Raw genomic sequence first — 15,643 nt, forward strand, 5'->3', positions numbered from 1 at the left:
AAAACTCAAAGTCCCTGTAAAAAAGTCTTTGAACCACAGTCCAAGGTAATCCATGGATTACCTCAATTTCATTTTGTACTACTGAGAACATACAAGAGCAAGTGCCAAATAGGAGGAAAGACTTACTCTGAATTAAGATTACTTTCCCACTAAAAAGATCTTGGAAGAGTTTTGTGCATACTGCTGAATGGAATTAAAATTCTACAGGTGCCTCCCATCTCTGCCAGATATCTGAGACCTAATAATATCTCTTCTATATTTTATCTATTCTATACCACAGCATCTCTGGAACCAGTTCTAAAAATTTACGGAGACTCTTCTGACCAAATCATACCACCCTACATTGCATTTATATCTTTTGCTGGCTTTAAGAGTAGATTTCAGAGACAACCCAGCCAAAAAGTAAAAAAGAATCATCCTTAAAACTATTGAGTTTCAGAATCAAGACTGAAGAGACATTGTAGGTATTTTTGTAGGTGTATTTGAAGTCAGGCTGACAGAGCTTAAAAGAAAAACAAGATTATAAAACAGAGATCAGAAATCTATAAGATTTATACATGACCATATTTTAAGAAAGGGAGACAGACAGATGCTTCCTCAAATCTACAGTTCGGTAACACAAAGCTATTCAACAAAGCCCTGCCTTCTCTTCCTATATGCCATTCATGTGATGTTTAAATTGAGTAATTTCATTTGTAACAGCCATTTCCTCTTCAGGAATTGAATGTATAGGGGCTCTCTGCACATGAATCTAGTTGGAACACACGACACTGCAGTATGAAAGTGTATGGCTTCAGTAAAGACAGATTGTGTCTGACCAATCTGGTCACTGTCTGTGATGGAGTGACTGCAAGAGTTGACAAGGGAAGACTGACTGATGTCACCTACCTAGACTTCTAAAAGGTCTTTGACACAATCCCACACAACATCACCATCTCTAAATTGAAGAGACAGATTTGAAGGGTGGACTATGCAGTGGATAAGGAATTGGTTGGATGGAACAAGCCAAAGAGTTGTAGCAAACAGCTCTATCTCCAGGCATAGGCCGATGTTGAGTGGTGTCCCTCAGAAACCTGTGTGGGGACCAGTGCGCTGCAGTGTCTTCATCAATGACACAGTGAGATCAAGTGCACCGTAAGCAAGTCTGCAGATTACACAAGGCTGAAAAGTGCAGCTGACTAAACAGAAAGCCAGGATGTCATCCAGAGGGACCTCAACAAGCCTAAGAGGGGGGCCCATGAGAATCTCGTGACATGAAGGTCTCCAAGTCCAAGTGCAAGGTGCTGCACCTGGAACAGGGCAATCCCAGACATGACTACAGACCAGGAGAAATGACTGAGAGCAGCCCTGCCAAGGACTTGGGGGTGCTAGTGGACAAGAAGCAGTATGCACTCACAGCCCAATAGTCCAACCTCATGCTGGGAGACTTCAGTGCAGCCTTTCAGCACTTAAAAGGGAGCTTGTAAAAAAGAGGGAGACTGACATTTTACAAGGGCAGATAGTGATAGGACAAAGGAGAAGGGGTTTTCAACTAAAATAGGAGAGAGATTTAGATTAGATGTTAGGAAGAAATTTTTTACTGTAAGGGTGGTGAGGATCTGGAGATCTGGCTGCCCAGAGATGCTACAGATGTCCCATCCCTGGAAGTGTTCGAGGCCAGGATGGATGGGGCCCTGAGTGAACCGATCTAGTGGGGGGCATCCATACCCATAGCAGGGGACTGGAATTAGATGATATTTAAGGTCTTCCAACCAAAACTACTCTATGATTCTATGACTTGTTTTGAAAAGTATGGACCAAACAATGCCTACAGAGACTCATCAAAAGACATTTTTTCTTTAGTCTCACTGATCTGTCATCGTAAATATTAACCTGGTCAACTTAACTGATATTCACTTAGACAAAATTACTATTTTCATCTTCTCACATATAGGCCTGTCTTACCTCGTACATGACTTGTCCTGATGCCAGACGTTTTCTGTCACCAAATGCTAACTGCAACAGATGTAAACTCACAACATCACCTTCACTGAAAAAGGTATAAATGAGGAGATTTGATTACAAAGAGGCTTTACAATCCTCATTAGCATTTTATTAGATCTAGGCTGAAACTTACTTAAGAGCATGCTCTTGCTGAAAAGAAAAACACTGCTTCCCAAAACATGAAAATTGGTCACATTTAGCCAGTAAAACAGAAAGCAGGAAATTTTGACACTAGCAGCTTCAGGGGCCAATGCTAACTACATCATTGGAAAGCTTTAATATGCAGTATGGAGAAAAAAATTGCCGAATTGCTGGAAATCACTCACAACAGTAAAGCATTCTCCATGAAAACTGCTTTAAAGTCAAACTTAAGAAGACTACCACTCTATGAACAGCTGGGCTGATTAAGTAGCTTGCTGATGATGTTTACTGTTCTGCATCTGCAGCCTAAACCACTTTAAATGGTACTGAATATCATGATGGGAATACCAAACAAATCTTGAAGCAGTCATCAAGAAACAAGGGAAATCATTTAAGACTGAAAGCACAAAAATATAGGCACTGTTCCTTTGCCTTCTTTCACAAGGTAGGAGTGAGTCGACCCCTCTCCACAAGTGAAAAATCCTGAAAAAACTGCACTGTAAGCTTAATACTTTTCATCTCCTGTACAGTTAAATGAACAAAATGAATACACAGATATCAACTGAATGTGAACAAGTATTATAAAAAAAGATCAGTGACTTATGGCAAGATTTTATTCACCTTTGCTGTGTAGACTGAACAGCCCACAAGTAGCAACAATTGCGAGGATCATTCTCAGGCTCTTGAAAAGTAACTGCATAGACAGGAATCCTTCCTCCTTCAAGCTGAGAGTGGTGCCTACAGGTTTAAAACAAAAAAATGATAAAGAAAAAAAGCCTGCTGGCTCTAGCTGTTTGTAGAAGGGTAGAGGCATCTTCTGGGGAAAAAAGCACCTTGCACGTTTATCCTCAAAGTGCAGAAGGTTGTACTTCCATCTTAAACAACTGATGACTGACAAGCCACTACTTCTTAAGTATTTGTCTTCCCAACTTCTGAACTTCAGCTGTACCTTCACAATCTTTTCTTGGCATCTAATTATGGTCCACTGTCTATTTATGCATCCATAATTCATCCATAACACATATGTAGTTTCCGGTGAGGTGCTGTAGATTTCCTTACGTAAACCCCTATCCGAATGTGGTCAGATATTTTAAGTGGCAGATTTAAAATCACCTCTAAATTTTACTATCGCTTATAAAATTACACGTCCCTTATACTGACTCCAAGGCTTCCAAACAATCTTTCATTTGCATGCACCCTTGCCTTGGAATGAGTCCACCACCAATTTCCATTAAGACTGAAATGTAGGAAAGAATATGCTTTCAGACACAGATCAGCTATTGAATTACCATGTCGCACTAGTTTCATCATGGACACTTTAAAAAATATTATCACCAAAATCACATTATTTACATAATGAAGGCTTTCAGTAACTTCAGCCTAAGTGCAGTACCTGGTTCTGAAAAATCCTTTCTAATACCTGGAAATACACACATTGCATAGTTTTACTGAATACTCCTGGACAGAACAAACTGACTTAAAAAAACCAGTTTTATCACAGCCCTACTGCAGCACTTCCTGAAACAAAAAATTGAGACCACTACACCTCCAAGTGTGACCTAGTGGAAAGTATTACTTACTCCCTCTTCAAAGTTTTCATATTCCATAGTGACAAGTAGCCATCAGAAAAACCCACAACGAGCTGGTTGCTTCTGCTTATGTAGCACAGGGTTGATACTGCTGTTCCTGAAGGACTTCGTAATTGAAAACAGAGATGCCTCCCTTCTCTGGTCACAGCTTCTCTTCTCTGTGGAACTTCAGCAGGAATTCTAGTGACAACTTCTAGATCTACACACATAAAAGCAGGCAAGAAATGAATGTATTATGCCACTTCAGCTGCATTTGGAACTGATGGGATTATACAGTGTGTATAATCTAATTCTACTGTCCCAGGCAAAACACCCATTGCTGCAACACCTTTTTTGCTATTTCTGTTTCTGCACCTATTCAGAGAAAAGAAGGACTCTCCAATGGGACAGGTATTCTCAATCCTATTTCAAAACTGGGTACAACTGTAACCTTTCTAGACAAATTCTGCTTGGACTCTATAAATCAGGAGTTTGGGCCTCATGATGAAGCTATTTGAAGGGACATGAACTCCTGAAGCCACTCTTACAACACCCAAAACAGTGGGCACAATCTGAAGACACAAATTGCAGTATTCATTCACCCAAATGCAGGGCTTTTGATAAACCAGATTTATTTCAAAACACAAGCCTAAAATTTGCCCAAAGTCATTAATGGAAACAGGAGAACGCTCCCAAGAAATATGGTACCTCTGACACAACTTCCTATCAGGCAGCTGCATGGACTCAGATGGAAAAATTCCTACATCCCACTGGTACGAATCATAGGGACAAAGGGATCTGGGCAGCAAGAGGTGTTCTTAACAGCAGGAGGGGTATTGAGCCACTCCCAATTTTTGATCAGTTCAGGACCACACAATGCCAAACTGCCATCTGCAATCAGCAGTGTCAGAAATGTCAGCAGTCAGTCAGCACGCTGGGATCTTCACTGGGATACATGCTGGCTTTTGAAAAGAAACAAATTTTCTTACTTCTAAATTCAAGTTTAAAAACTGCAGCTTACCCGATGCTTCTACTTCATTCTGACTGCAAGATAAATCATCCAAACAAAGGTCAACCAGAAGGACATGGCCAACGTCTGTAGCCACCGCTGCCACTCCAAAGAGCCATCGCAGGCTCTGGTGCAGGTGCCGGGTGCTCACACTGGCTCCGCCGTCACTGCTGATGGGTTCGATGGCAGTCACCTGCGGGAAACTGCAGTCAACAGCAAAGCTCTTCTGACAAGCTCAAGAGTAATCACTCAGAAGGGAAGCTCAATTCACTCAGAAGTGAAGCCAGCATTACCACATCAGAAATAGGAAAGTAAATACAGGTTCGTAAGACTTAAAAACAAAGCATTGTTCCCAATTATACCAAGCAAAAAGGAAAATCATAGAAAGAAAGCTCTCTCCACTTAAATGGCCCATTCTGTCTTTACAGCTTACCAGTTTCCATTTCCTACTTAGAAATAATTACATCTGAGAAGACACATGAAATCAATTACATGCTAGAAGCTTTACTGTATGTACGGGACTTAAGTAAGAAAGACAAAGCTAAATCTAGTCCTTCCACTGCTCACAGCCCATCAGCACTGTGATACAGTCCAGGTCCTCTTTACCAAACATTTCACAGGATAAATCAGGGCTGCAAGGCAAACAAGGCAGTGGCCATGGGCCACAGCAGACACACCATTTCCATGGGAATGAAACATTCCTAGAAAGGCTTGGAGGGAGATGCTGGCTTAGTAAAATCTATGCTGGTCCTCACTTTGACTCATAATATCCAACAAAAATTTTAAATGCGTGCCAGCACTGTCACAGATGGGAAGGAAAACTGTAGAAGGCAGCCTAAACCAACAGCAACAGACCAAACAGGAACTTGCTCAGCCTGAGGCACGAGCTCTCTCTGCTCCCGGACAGGACAAGCAGTCCCCACAACCTCAGGACAAGGTGAAGACCCTTCAGCACCCACAGCACACCCAGCACAATACTGACTGCTCCAGCAGAGACCCAAGCACACCAAGGCTCCTGCACTAAAGCTGGACAACAGAAGAACAGGGGCTATCGATTGGCCTCTTACAAATGCAGCACCATGAGAACAGGCAGCTTTACAGCAACAACAAACGTTTGAAAACAAAGCAAAGTAGTGAGCATCACAAGGTAGTCCATCTTTTTTGGGAGGTAATTTACCCCCAGAAGTGGGGGAAAATATCCAAACCCTTAAGCCCCCTGAAGTTTTCTCCTCTCCCATATCAAGCATTTGCTTATGACTGCACTGCCTGGACATCTGCTACACAATTCACCTTTTACCTTGGACACAAGAATTCCAATCTTAGAAGTACCTATAGTTATTTAGGAAACTCGGTTTTCTGTCAGAATTTTTATGATTCAAATTAAATCTCCAATCTTCTCTGCTGCTCAGAGGACTAGCAAAAGTATTTTGATTACTCAGATTCTTGAGCTCCAAGTCTTGGTGACTGTGATGAGGAAATACAGGACACATCTTGCTGCACAGTTAGCCAAGGTTCAAGTGTTGCTTCTAACTTCTTTTCAAGGTATTTTTTTCATTGTACAACTGGCTCCAAATGAATCTTTACTAGTTTTGCATAGAGTCTTCCAAAAATGTTCCCCGGTTACTTCTATTTTCCATGTAGACGCTCCTGAAATGACATATTTTTCCACTATGCTATGCACTGCTTTTTCCTATTCTCCTAGTGTACTGCCAGCTCATTCTGGGAAAGAACAAAGAAAACTTTTCTCAGCTCACTGAATCTGAATGCTGCCCTTCTGCCTCATAGAAACCGGGAAAAATTGGGAAAATACCACACGACAGTTCTTAAACATGCAACTGTTATAAACCAATTCAATGTAATTCATGTTTTTAATTCAGAATCCAGTTCAAATCATACTCGTCAACATTTTCAGTTTTCTGCTGCATTTTATATATCCAGAGGGCACTGAGAGACACTCACAGCCATTATGCTAAAATTCTTTCTAAGCTCCTGAGTTTGGGTTCTTTAACTCACCTCTGTATTCTCTGAATGATTCAACATCCACTGTTACACTAAAAGGCAGTCACACCGTCACAATAAGCACCCTGTATTAGTACACTAACAACCTGACACCTAGGAGCAGAATTGCTCTAAGTTAGTGTTAAACTGTACAACTTAGCTGTCCACAGTTATATCCATTGAGAAAACAGTCCTGAAAACATGCTGCTCATTAAAGGTTTAAAAGAGTAATGACAAAACTGTAGAAAGTGACATTAAGATCCACATTTTACCTTTAAAAATAATCAATCTGAAAAGCAGAGAAACATTCAGGCATATCAACCCCCCCAAACTATACATTACATAATATGCAAATATGAGTTTCTGAAAGAATTCAAAACATATGGACAGCAGCCAAGTGGAAGTTTTATCTACTTGTTTTTGCTTACCCTTACTCCCACTCACAGTCTGAGAGTTGACAGTCCAATTAGCAATACCTGTGTCCTGACTATGCTGACTTAACTAATGCAATATCAAAGACATAGGAAGCAAAACGAAAGCAACAGACCAAACACACTTGTAATCAAAAGCTTTCAGGGCATAAGAGCAAAACTTTCAGAGCAGCTTTGGCTTTATTTCAAAATTCATACCCTTCATCACACAACAGCCAACTCTTTCCTGCAGGGCTTCATCATCTTTGCTCCTGAATCAGTTTTTGTGGTATAGAACAACTCTAATACAACTGATTGTTGGAAATAGCTTCTATTTCAAAACACTTCTGTAGATACAGATTCGACACGACCTAATCCTTACTTCTTAACCTTTCCTAGCTTACTTAGATAGAAGAAATAAAATCTAACACACCAACATCACTTATCAGAACATAATTTACTTACTGATTATATGTTTATGCTAGCACGCAGCCTGCCTCTCCCTCTAAAACCCGTGCAGATAGCAAAACAACACACTGAAACACTGACCCGACTTGTATCTTTAAAGTTACCACACCACAAATGCTTACTACTAGTAAGCACACTTCCACCTGTATTCTAGCAAGTCAAACCAAATAATGTTCAGGAAAGCTGAGCAGTAAATAAGTATTTATTTGTTGCAGATTAAGGTGATGAAAACACAGTCAATGTTAATGTTCTGATAACTTAATCTGATACTTGTTTCCATTACAATAATGAGACACAGGGATACTACATCATTTGAGTTCAAGGGTTACAGAAGGCAGAAAAAATTAGCAACATTACACCACTGTATCCCATCTACACAAACACTTTATTCAATAAGCAGAGATTCAAGGACTGCAGACAAAGTATATCTGCCAACAATCTGACAGATAACTCACTAAAATCTTTCTTCCAATCCTAAATTAAAGGAAAAATTTGTTCTGCTTCCTAGTCTGAGATTGAGGGGAATGTGTCAAAGTCATTAACAACACAATGATGGGAGTCTGAGATAGTTTAAAGACAGTATTTCTGACAGAAATTAGCTGTTCAGAAAAAGTATATTACAGACACCCTAACTGGGGTTTTCTTTTTTGCTCTGACAAAAAAAGAAGTTTGCAATGCCTTTTTTTGTAAAAGAAGAGAATTAAGTCACTATGGGCTCTACAGAATTTTTTTTACTATCAGTAAACTCAAAAGATAATGCTATTGCTAAGTCCAAGATTCTACATCAAGGCTCTCTTGACTGGATACACCGAATTGACAATACGTTAATGCAATATAAAAAGTGTAAGTCCTACAAAGCGATGCACAAGACCTTTTCCTCAAGCAGGATTATGCAGCACCAAACAACACAAAATCTTTGTTTCCCCAAAAAGATACATACCCTTCCTGGAAGAACAACTGCTTTAACCACTCTTGAGATCCCAAGGTCATAGAGACAGAGAACACTTCCCTCTGCTTCCTCCAACCCAACCAGGAGTCCAGTCCTCTTCTGCCAAGAAAACTCGGTCACCACGCGAACAGCGGGAGGCTGCTCGTTCACTCCGCTGAAGCGATACGCAGAGAGCCGCTCTCCCGTCACAGAGCTCACCACCTCCAGCTGAGGGCCACACGCCAGCCACGCCAGGCCACTTCTGCCTGCAAGGGAAAAGAAACATGACTGAACAAATCCCCAGCAGAGGAACTGCAACAACAGCGAGGCCGCTGTCATTGCGCCTTTCCCTCAAACGCGTCAAAGGGAGGAAGACCGAACTACCTACTTCTGGACAATGCTTTTAAATCACCCATTGCAGCCCTCAACCAGTACATCCTAAAATTAATAACCCCGTTCCTTTGCATTTGTACTTGTCATTCCTGCACTCAAGAACGTTGACTGTTTGGGATAAAGATTACAATAGACTGATCTCTAGCGTGTACATCATACTTGCCTTGCTTTTGCTAGAAAACACCTACATATGTACAGGAACACAAGTCTCAAAGCACACTTCAAATACAGCCCATCTAAACCAATTCATTTCCAGTTTAAGAATTTTGCTTGACACGTGACTACTCTGGGCAGGGATTTGGACAGGAAATTATCTTCAAATGGGCACTGCATTTCAACTTTTACACTTCAACAAGTGTTGTTTCACTGAAGAATTTAACACTTGTTCCTTCACTGGAGAACATCAAGCTCAAAGGAAGGATCAGCTCCATTACTGCACTTACAGTCAGGTAGGTAAGATTCTATCTGGTCTTAACACAAGCCCAGACATCCAGACAGGCATCCAGCTCTACCTTCAGATCACCTAGAAAGTCAGCTAGCTAATCTGCTTAGCTGCTTTCAGCAACTCTCACTGGGTCCTCATTTGCATCCTATTAAATACCTTGGAAATACACGGGCAGTGCTTAACAGAGCTGTCCTCTTCTTCCCATATTTTATTTAGACTAGAGAAGAAAAAGGAGCATATTGCATCTCTGTAACTATTTCTGCATGGGATGTTATGATGGACGCAGAGCTTGAGCTGGTAGAAAGAAATCCATCCCAAAACAACACTATCTCTTCTTTGAAAACTGTCTCCTATTTCATTCACAACTGAGGAGGGCATGGTCAGCTAAATTATTTTAACAGCACACTAATCTACTTCAGTAGATTGGAGCAGGCTGTTGCAATTTCAATGCTTAGCATTTCTAACTGCTCAAATATCCTTTTAGCGCTATCAGAATCTGATGCATTTTATTTAACAGAATCAACCTGATGTTATGACCCTTTATACCAGAACCAAATTTAAAGGAAAATGCTCACCTCCAGAAAACTTCCCACACAGCACAGAGTCTAGGGTGATCTCATCTTCCCCAAGTGCCTGAACAGTCACCTCTGGAAACTGCAGCAGACTGCTCGTTACCTGAGCCGTTAGGTCTCGCATTCTTCACTGTAAATAAAGGAAAAAAAGGCAAAAAGAAAGACTCGTCAGCCATAAATATCTTTGAGACTGACCCAAGCTTCATCAGTATGCAGTGACAAATCTCCTATACATCATCTGTAGCTCTTTCTGCTTAAAAAAAATGGAACTCAGGACAGTTTTTCATCTCACAGCAGAGCAAAAGGAGAATCTTGTGCTTTTCTGATGCCTCTGAGATCAACAAAAAGTGACATAGAAGGATGGACAAGATAAATAGTAGGAAAGAGAACAACACACCGAGTTCAAGCTTACTCATCCAGGTAAGCAAAAAGTGATCTCAGAAAAATCACATTTTAAAAAGCTTCTCAGTAAGAGGTATAACTCTCTGCCCTTTCCCTTGATGTAATACTTTATTACTTGTTGTCAATTGTCTTCTAATAGATGTCACAGATCAGCCATGTCTTGTCTACTTTTTGCATGCTTAGTTTTGACATTCAGGAATACAAAGTTCTTTACTAAATTCATCCTCAAATTCTTCCAGAAAACATACTGCTGTTAATTTCAAGCAATACTGACTTTCATAGCACATCAATTAGCAGTACTTTTCCATACACTTAAGAGGTAAATGTAACACAGCACTTCAAACTACTTGGTTTTTCTCTACTGAAATAGTCATATTCTTTATTCCAGTCCCTTCCTTCCTACTGCCTTTCCTTATCACATCTCTGCAGTATTAGACAAAAAATTTCTAGGCCTCTCAGACAGTTTCACACCCATACAGGTACTCCACAAGAGTTCACATTTCAGTGTGTCAAGACAGACTTTTTCTTGTGGAAAAATTGAAGAGCTGAACTGATTTACAGGATTAAATAGGTGGCTAAATATGAGATAATCCATATGCATGGAAATACAAATTACTTTAAGTATCTATGTTTTGCAAGTCATCTGGCTTATAGAAAAGGCCTCTGAAAGACAATACAAATTCAATTGTCTTGTTCAAACAGTACTGCTTTCTTCGTGGTATCTCAAGATATTATACACAGGTCACTAGTGCTGGGTTGCATCCCTGTATCTGCTGCCAGCAGGACAACAACGAGCATGTGAAACACAGGAAGGGTAAGTCAGGGTCCTGCACTAAGCACAGGTCAACATTTTGACAAAAATGTTGCTGATGGCAAAGCCAGTACTGCAGGACACTGCTGCAGCCAGCCAGCCTGACCACTGCCAGCATTCACTACTAGCACAGATCAGGTTCCAAGTGGGACAACTTATTTGCAGTAGTTCTGCTGAGTTTCTTTTTTGGTACTTGCCATCAGTTTCAAGTGACAACTTCTGCACTGTATCCAGGGGCTCCAGAGAGTAAAAGGCCTCACAATTTGACCAGCATTCTTGCTTATTTTAATTGCAATTTAGTGGATATATTTTAGGAGTAACCCGTAACACCAACTACTAATTCAGACACATCTGGTTGGTGAATAGCATCTTTGAAATGTTTCAGTGTGTGCTTGTGTTCCTGTCACTGGGCACCACTGGAATGTTCTTGGTTCCATCTGCTTTACACCCTCCCTTCAGGTATTTATGTGCACTGATGAGAACCCCTGAGCCTTCCCTTCTCTGTTGGGCTGAACAGTCCCAGTCTCCCAGCCTTTCCTCAGAGAAGAGCTGTTCCAATCTCCTCTAACCCTCTTTGCAGCCCTTTGATGCACTCCCTCCAGTACCTTCATCTCTCTTGAGAGACTGGCGAGCCTGGACCTGGACACAGCACTCCAAATGAGGCCTCACCAGTGCTGTACTAGAGGAAGGATCACCTCCCTCCACCTGCTAGCAAAGGTTCCTCCTCATGCAGCCCAGGCAAGATACCCCCAGCCTTCTTTGCTGCAGGAGCACAGTGCTGGCTCACGGTCAACTGGGTGTCCACCAGGACTCCCAGAGCCTTTTCTGTCAAGCTGCTTTCCAGCCGGGCAGGCCCCTGCACATACTGGTGCCTGGGGTTGTTCCTCCCCCAGTGCAGGACTGTGCACTTCCCCTTATTAAACTGCTTAAGGTCCCTGTCAGCCCATTTCTCCAACCTGACAAAGCACTGACTGACAACATATATTAAGGAATTTTAGAGAAGTGCACAAAATTCCAGAATTATTGTAGTGAATAAAAAAATCTTTTTTTTTTGTAAATAGGCATGGAGAACGTCTGTGTGGTAAGTAAATGATTGTTAATAAAATACACCACAATAACAGCAAGATAGCTTTAAGAAAAGAGTTAACAAGTATCTTCCAGTAGGGCAGGTAAGAGCATGCAAGGAAACTTCTCAGCTGTGTGCTCTCCATGAGTCACCCTGAGTGACCCTGCCTGGGTCACTGCCTACCTGCTGTGCCAAGAGCACAGAAACTTGTGTGCCCAAATTGTAAATCAAATTAAAACATCCTCTACTGGGGAGATTTGAGTTTAAAAAACAAACTGCTCACCATCCCAAATTCCCCACCATCTCAAAAAGAATTCTTCCCTGATGTAAAGCTCATACATTGACACAGTGTACTCCTGCCCTCAATATTAAAAAAATGTGCTTATCAGTCCACGAACACCAGTAAGAACCATCAAATAAGTAGAACTCCAAGACCTGAACCATTTTTGTAAAAAATGAAAATACTAGAGCACCAGGCATGCTCAGGTTTCCTCCAGTAAGGCAATGATCATTTTAAATACTTTTTTTTTTAATAGGACACGGAACAAGACTGATAAACTTCATAACAAATTATGAACAATATATAGTGACCTGTCTATCAGGATGTTTTCCTTGCATCACTTTGCTAAGTTAAACCAAGAATTACTAGGAAATCAAAACGGAGGGGGGAATACTTAGATCTAGATTAAAGGCATGAAGCCTTTCCTTTAAGAGATATATCCAATAGCAACTGCATTTCTGCTCTCTTTGAAACAATAACTACAATCACATTCCTATTTCTGCCTGTTAGAAAACAGATTAGGGTAAAATGTCACATGCTTACTCCATTTTCAGGAATAAACCAGAATTCAACCTCCCCGCTGTATCCTACAGCAATGCAGCCTGTGGGCAACCTGCCAAAATGACCATTCTTCTTCACCCTAGGTACTTATAACTTCCAAACATCATGAACTATTTCCAAAGACAGGAATATCGTAGATTTTTGGATTAAAAAGCTTGGGAGGATGAAAAAGAGAAAGAAAGAGAAATTGCATGTTCAAGCAGAATTACATACAGCCAAGTCAGAGTTCTGAGATGTTGGTTTTGATGGATGGTATTACATGAAAATCAGTTTAAAAGCCCAATAATGTTATGAGCTCACTGAAGAAAATGCTAAAAATATGGTCAGTCACAGCTGAAGACAAGATTTCACAGGACACGTTGACTTCACTGACGTCAAAGAGAGACCTTGCTGCCATCTCTCATCTCTGTATTTGCTCCTTTGTTCTACTACTGTATTTTGGAAGACACTTCCAGCATACCGCACTGGTATGCCATCACACCACTTGTCCCTTCCAGCACAAATTCCAGAATGACATCGAAGAGAAAGACCTGCCAGAATCACAAGCGAGCACCTCTTCCAAACCCGCTGCTCAAGCCGCCACCTACAGCAGGCTGCCCAAGCCTGTATCCAGATGGGTTTGGAACATGTTACTCTCCAACAGGCTTTTACAGCCAGCAAGCTGACAAGATCAACTGCAGAAACACCTGCAACCCATGCAACAGGCCCTGGTGGTCGGTGACTCTCTCCTAACTACTTAAGGATTCTATTCTCCCCACCACACCAGTAAAACAGTGTCACAGCAGGAAAGGCCTGTCACCACTGTTTCCAAAACTATATCCAACACCTTACTAGGTCTAAGACACAAAATTAATAGAAGCTTGATCACGCTTGAAAAAGCCAACACTAGGCAAATCGATGCAGGAAGGAGAGCTGAGGCAGCACGCGAATGAGGAGCTGTCCTCCCCAGGATCCAAAGCTGTGTGCCCAAATGCATGGGACAGCTGCCAGCCAAGGCTGACACAATCACCCAGACTGACGGGCCCTCCAAAGGCACCTGCACGGCCACGCTCAGCCCTGTACCCCGAACGGGGTGGAGCCATCCCAACACAATCAAGTCCCTCAATTTCCTTTAACTCCCCTACACACGATCAGGAAGCAACCGTTAGACCTGAAAGACTGACACCAAGCATTCTATCGGCAGAAGCTCCACACCCGGACTCACTTTATTACGGAAGACACGGAGCACTTTGTTTAAGCCAGCAGCAACTTTGCTCCGCGATGTTTTGCTTCATGCAAAGACCCAAAGACCCCCACAAATCGCACTGGATTATTCTAAAGCTGTGGCCTCCCAACTGCACCCATCCCTCGTCCCGCAATCGCCGCTCTACGCACAGACCGCATTTCCCGCCTCCTCATGGAATACAACCCCGAAGCACGGCGGGGGAGGGGGAGGCGGAATTAGAAGAAAGTAATGAAAAACCCTCCAAAAACACGACCGAAAGGGCGAGAACAGAGGGCGTGCGCGGGTGGCCGGGCAGTAGCGAGAGCTCCCGGCGGCAGCCGCCGCATCTCCCACGCCCCCCAGCCTGGCGGAGCCTCCCGGCTGCGGAGCCTCCCATGTGCGCTGCCCAGGCCGCACCGCCGGGGCCTCCCCCGCCGCCGGGGGCCGGGGCACGTGCGGCGGACACGGCGCCGCAGCCCGGGGGTCACTTACATAAGGGACGGGCGGCCGGGCCCGCCCGAGGCCCCCGCGGGCCCGCGCTGCGCCAGCAGCGGTGCCGGCCTATGCGGCTCGGGAGCGCCCGGTACCCGCTGGTACGGGGGAGAAGGAAGAAAGGGAGGAACGAAGGCAAACGGGCGGGCGGGGGTCGCCGCCGCCACCTCCGCCGTCTCCTCCTGTCCGCGCCGCTGCCCCCAGCCCAGCCCAGCCCAGCCGAGCCCGCGCTCCTGGTACGTGCCGGTGCCGGTGCCATCTCCCTCCCGCAGCGGCGACAACGACACGACACGACACGACACGGCCCGGCCCGGCCCGGCCCCGCGCGCCCGCGCACCCACCTCGCTCGCTCACTCCGCCGCGCGGGGGGCGGGACGGGATGGGGGGGGGGCAGGCGGAGTTCTCGCGAGACCCGCCGTGAGCCTCCGCGGGAATTTTCAAATGCGCGGGACGCGGCCCTGGGCTGTGGCGGCGGCCGCCTCCAACTACGAATCCCGGCGAGCCGCGCGCTACCCGCTTCCGGTCCCGCCCCGTCGACTGCTGTCTCTCGCGGGGTACGCCGGGAGCTGTAGTTCCCGGGCCGGCAGAACCAGCGCTCTGCAGAGCCCGTTCCTGCCCCCGCCCCGGACCTCGTGGGCACGGCTCTGCTCCCCTGCCCCGCCAAGGGGGAACTCCCTGGCAGGGAGGAAGCTGGCCCTGCCTACCTGTGTCCATCTCACCGCAGGAGCCGCTCACCCCCTTCTCCCCTTTCCTCCCAGTCTATCTGGATTTAATTGAATCCAGAGTGGTTTGGGTTGGAAGGGACCTTAAAGATCATCTAGTTCCATCCCCTCTGCCATGGGCAGGGACAGCTTCCACTGGACCAGGTTGCTCAAAGCCCCTTTCAACCTGGCCTTGAATACTTCCAGGGTG

The 15,643-nt window shown here is 43.9% G+C and overlaps 1 protein-coding gene across 3 annotated transcripts in view; it reads right to left on the reverse strand.

Moving 5' to 3' along the window:
• Positions 1 to 15,171, reverse strand: part of LOC104684392 (protein ELYS) — a 42,320-nt gene extending 27,149 nt beyond the window's left edge. Inside the window, exons 1-7 of one of the 3 annotated variants that reach the window (XM_039568672.1) lie at positions 15,073 to 15,171; positions 9,919 to 10,045; positions 8,518 to 8,771; positions 4,714 to 4,894; positions 3,705 to 3,912; positions 2,746 to 2,862; positions 1,945 to 2,029 (exon numbers count right to left, since the gene is read on the reverse strand). In XM_039568672.1, coding sequence (XP_039424606.1) covers positions 1,945 to 2,029; positions 2,746 to 2,862; positions 3,705 to 3,912; positions 4,714 to 4,894; positions 8,518 to 8,771; positions 9,919 to 10,039 — 966 coding nt within the window. In that variant the 5' untranslated portion in view covers positions 10,040 to 10,045; positions 15,073 to 15,171. The other 2 variants (XM_039568673.1, XM_019281259.3) reach the window with 2 other exon arrangements.
• Between the last annotated feature and the right edge of the window lie 472 nt (positions 15,172 to 15,643).

Source organism: Corvus cornix, chromosome 3 (assembly GCF_000738735.6).
Source record: "Corvus cornix cornix isolate S_Up_H32 chromosome 3, ASM73873v5, whole genome shotgun sequence".
In the NCBI taxonomy this organism is placed as follows: Eukaryota; Metazoa; Chordata; class Aves; order Passeriformes; family Corvidae; genus Corvus; species Corvus cornix.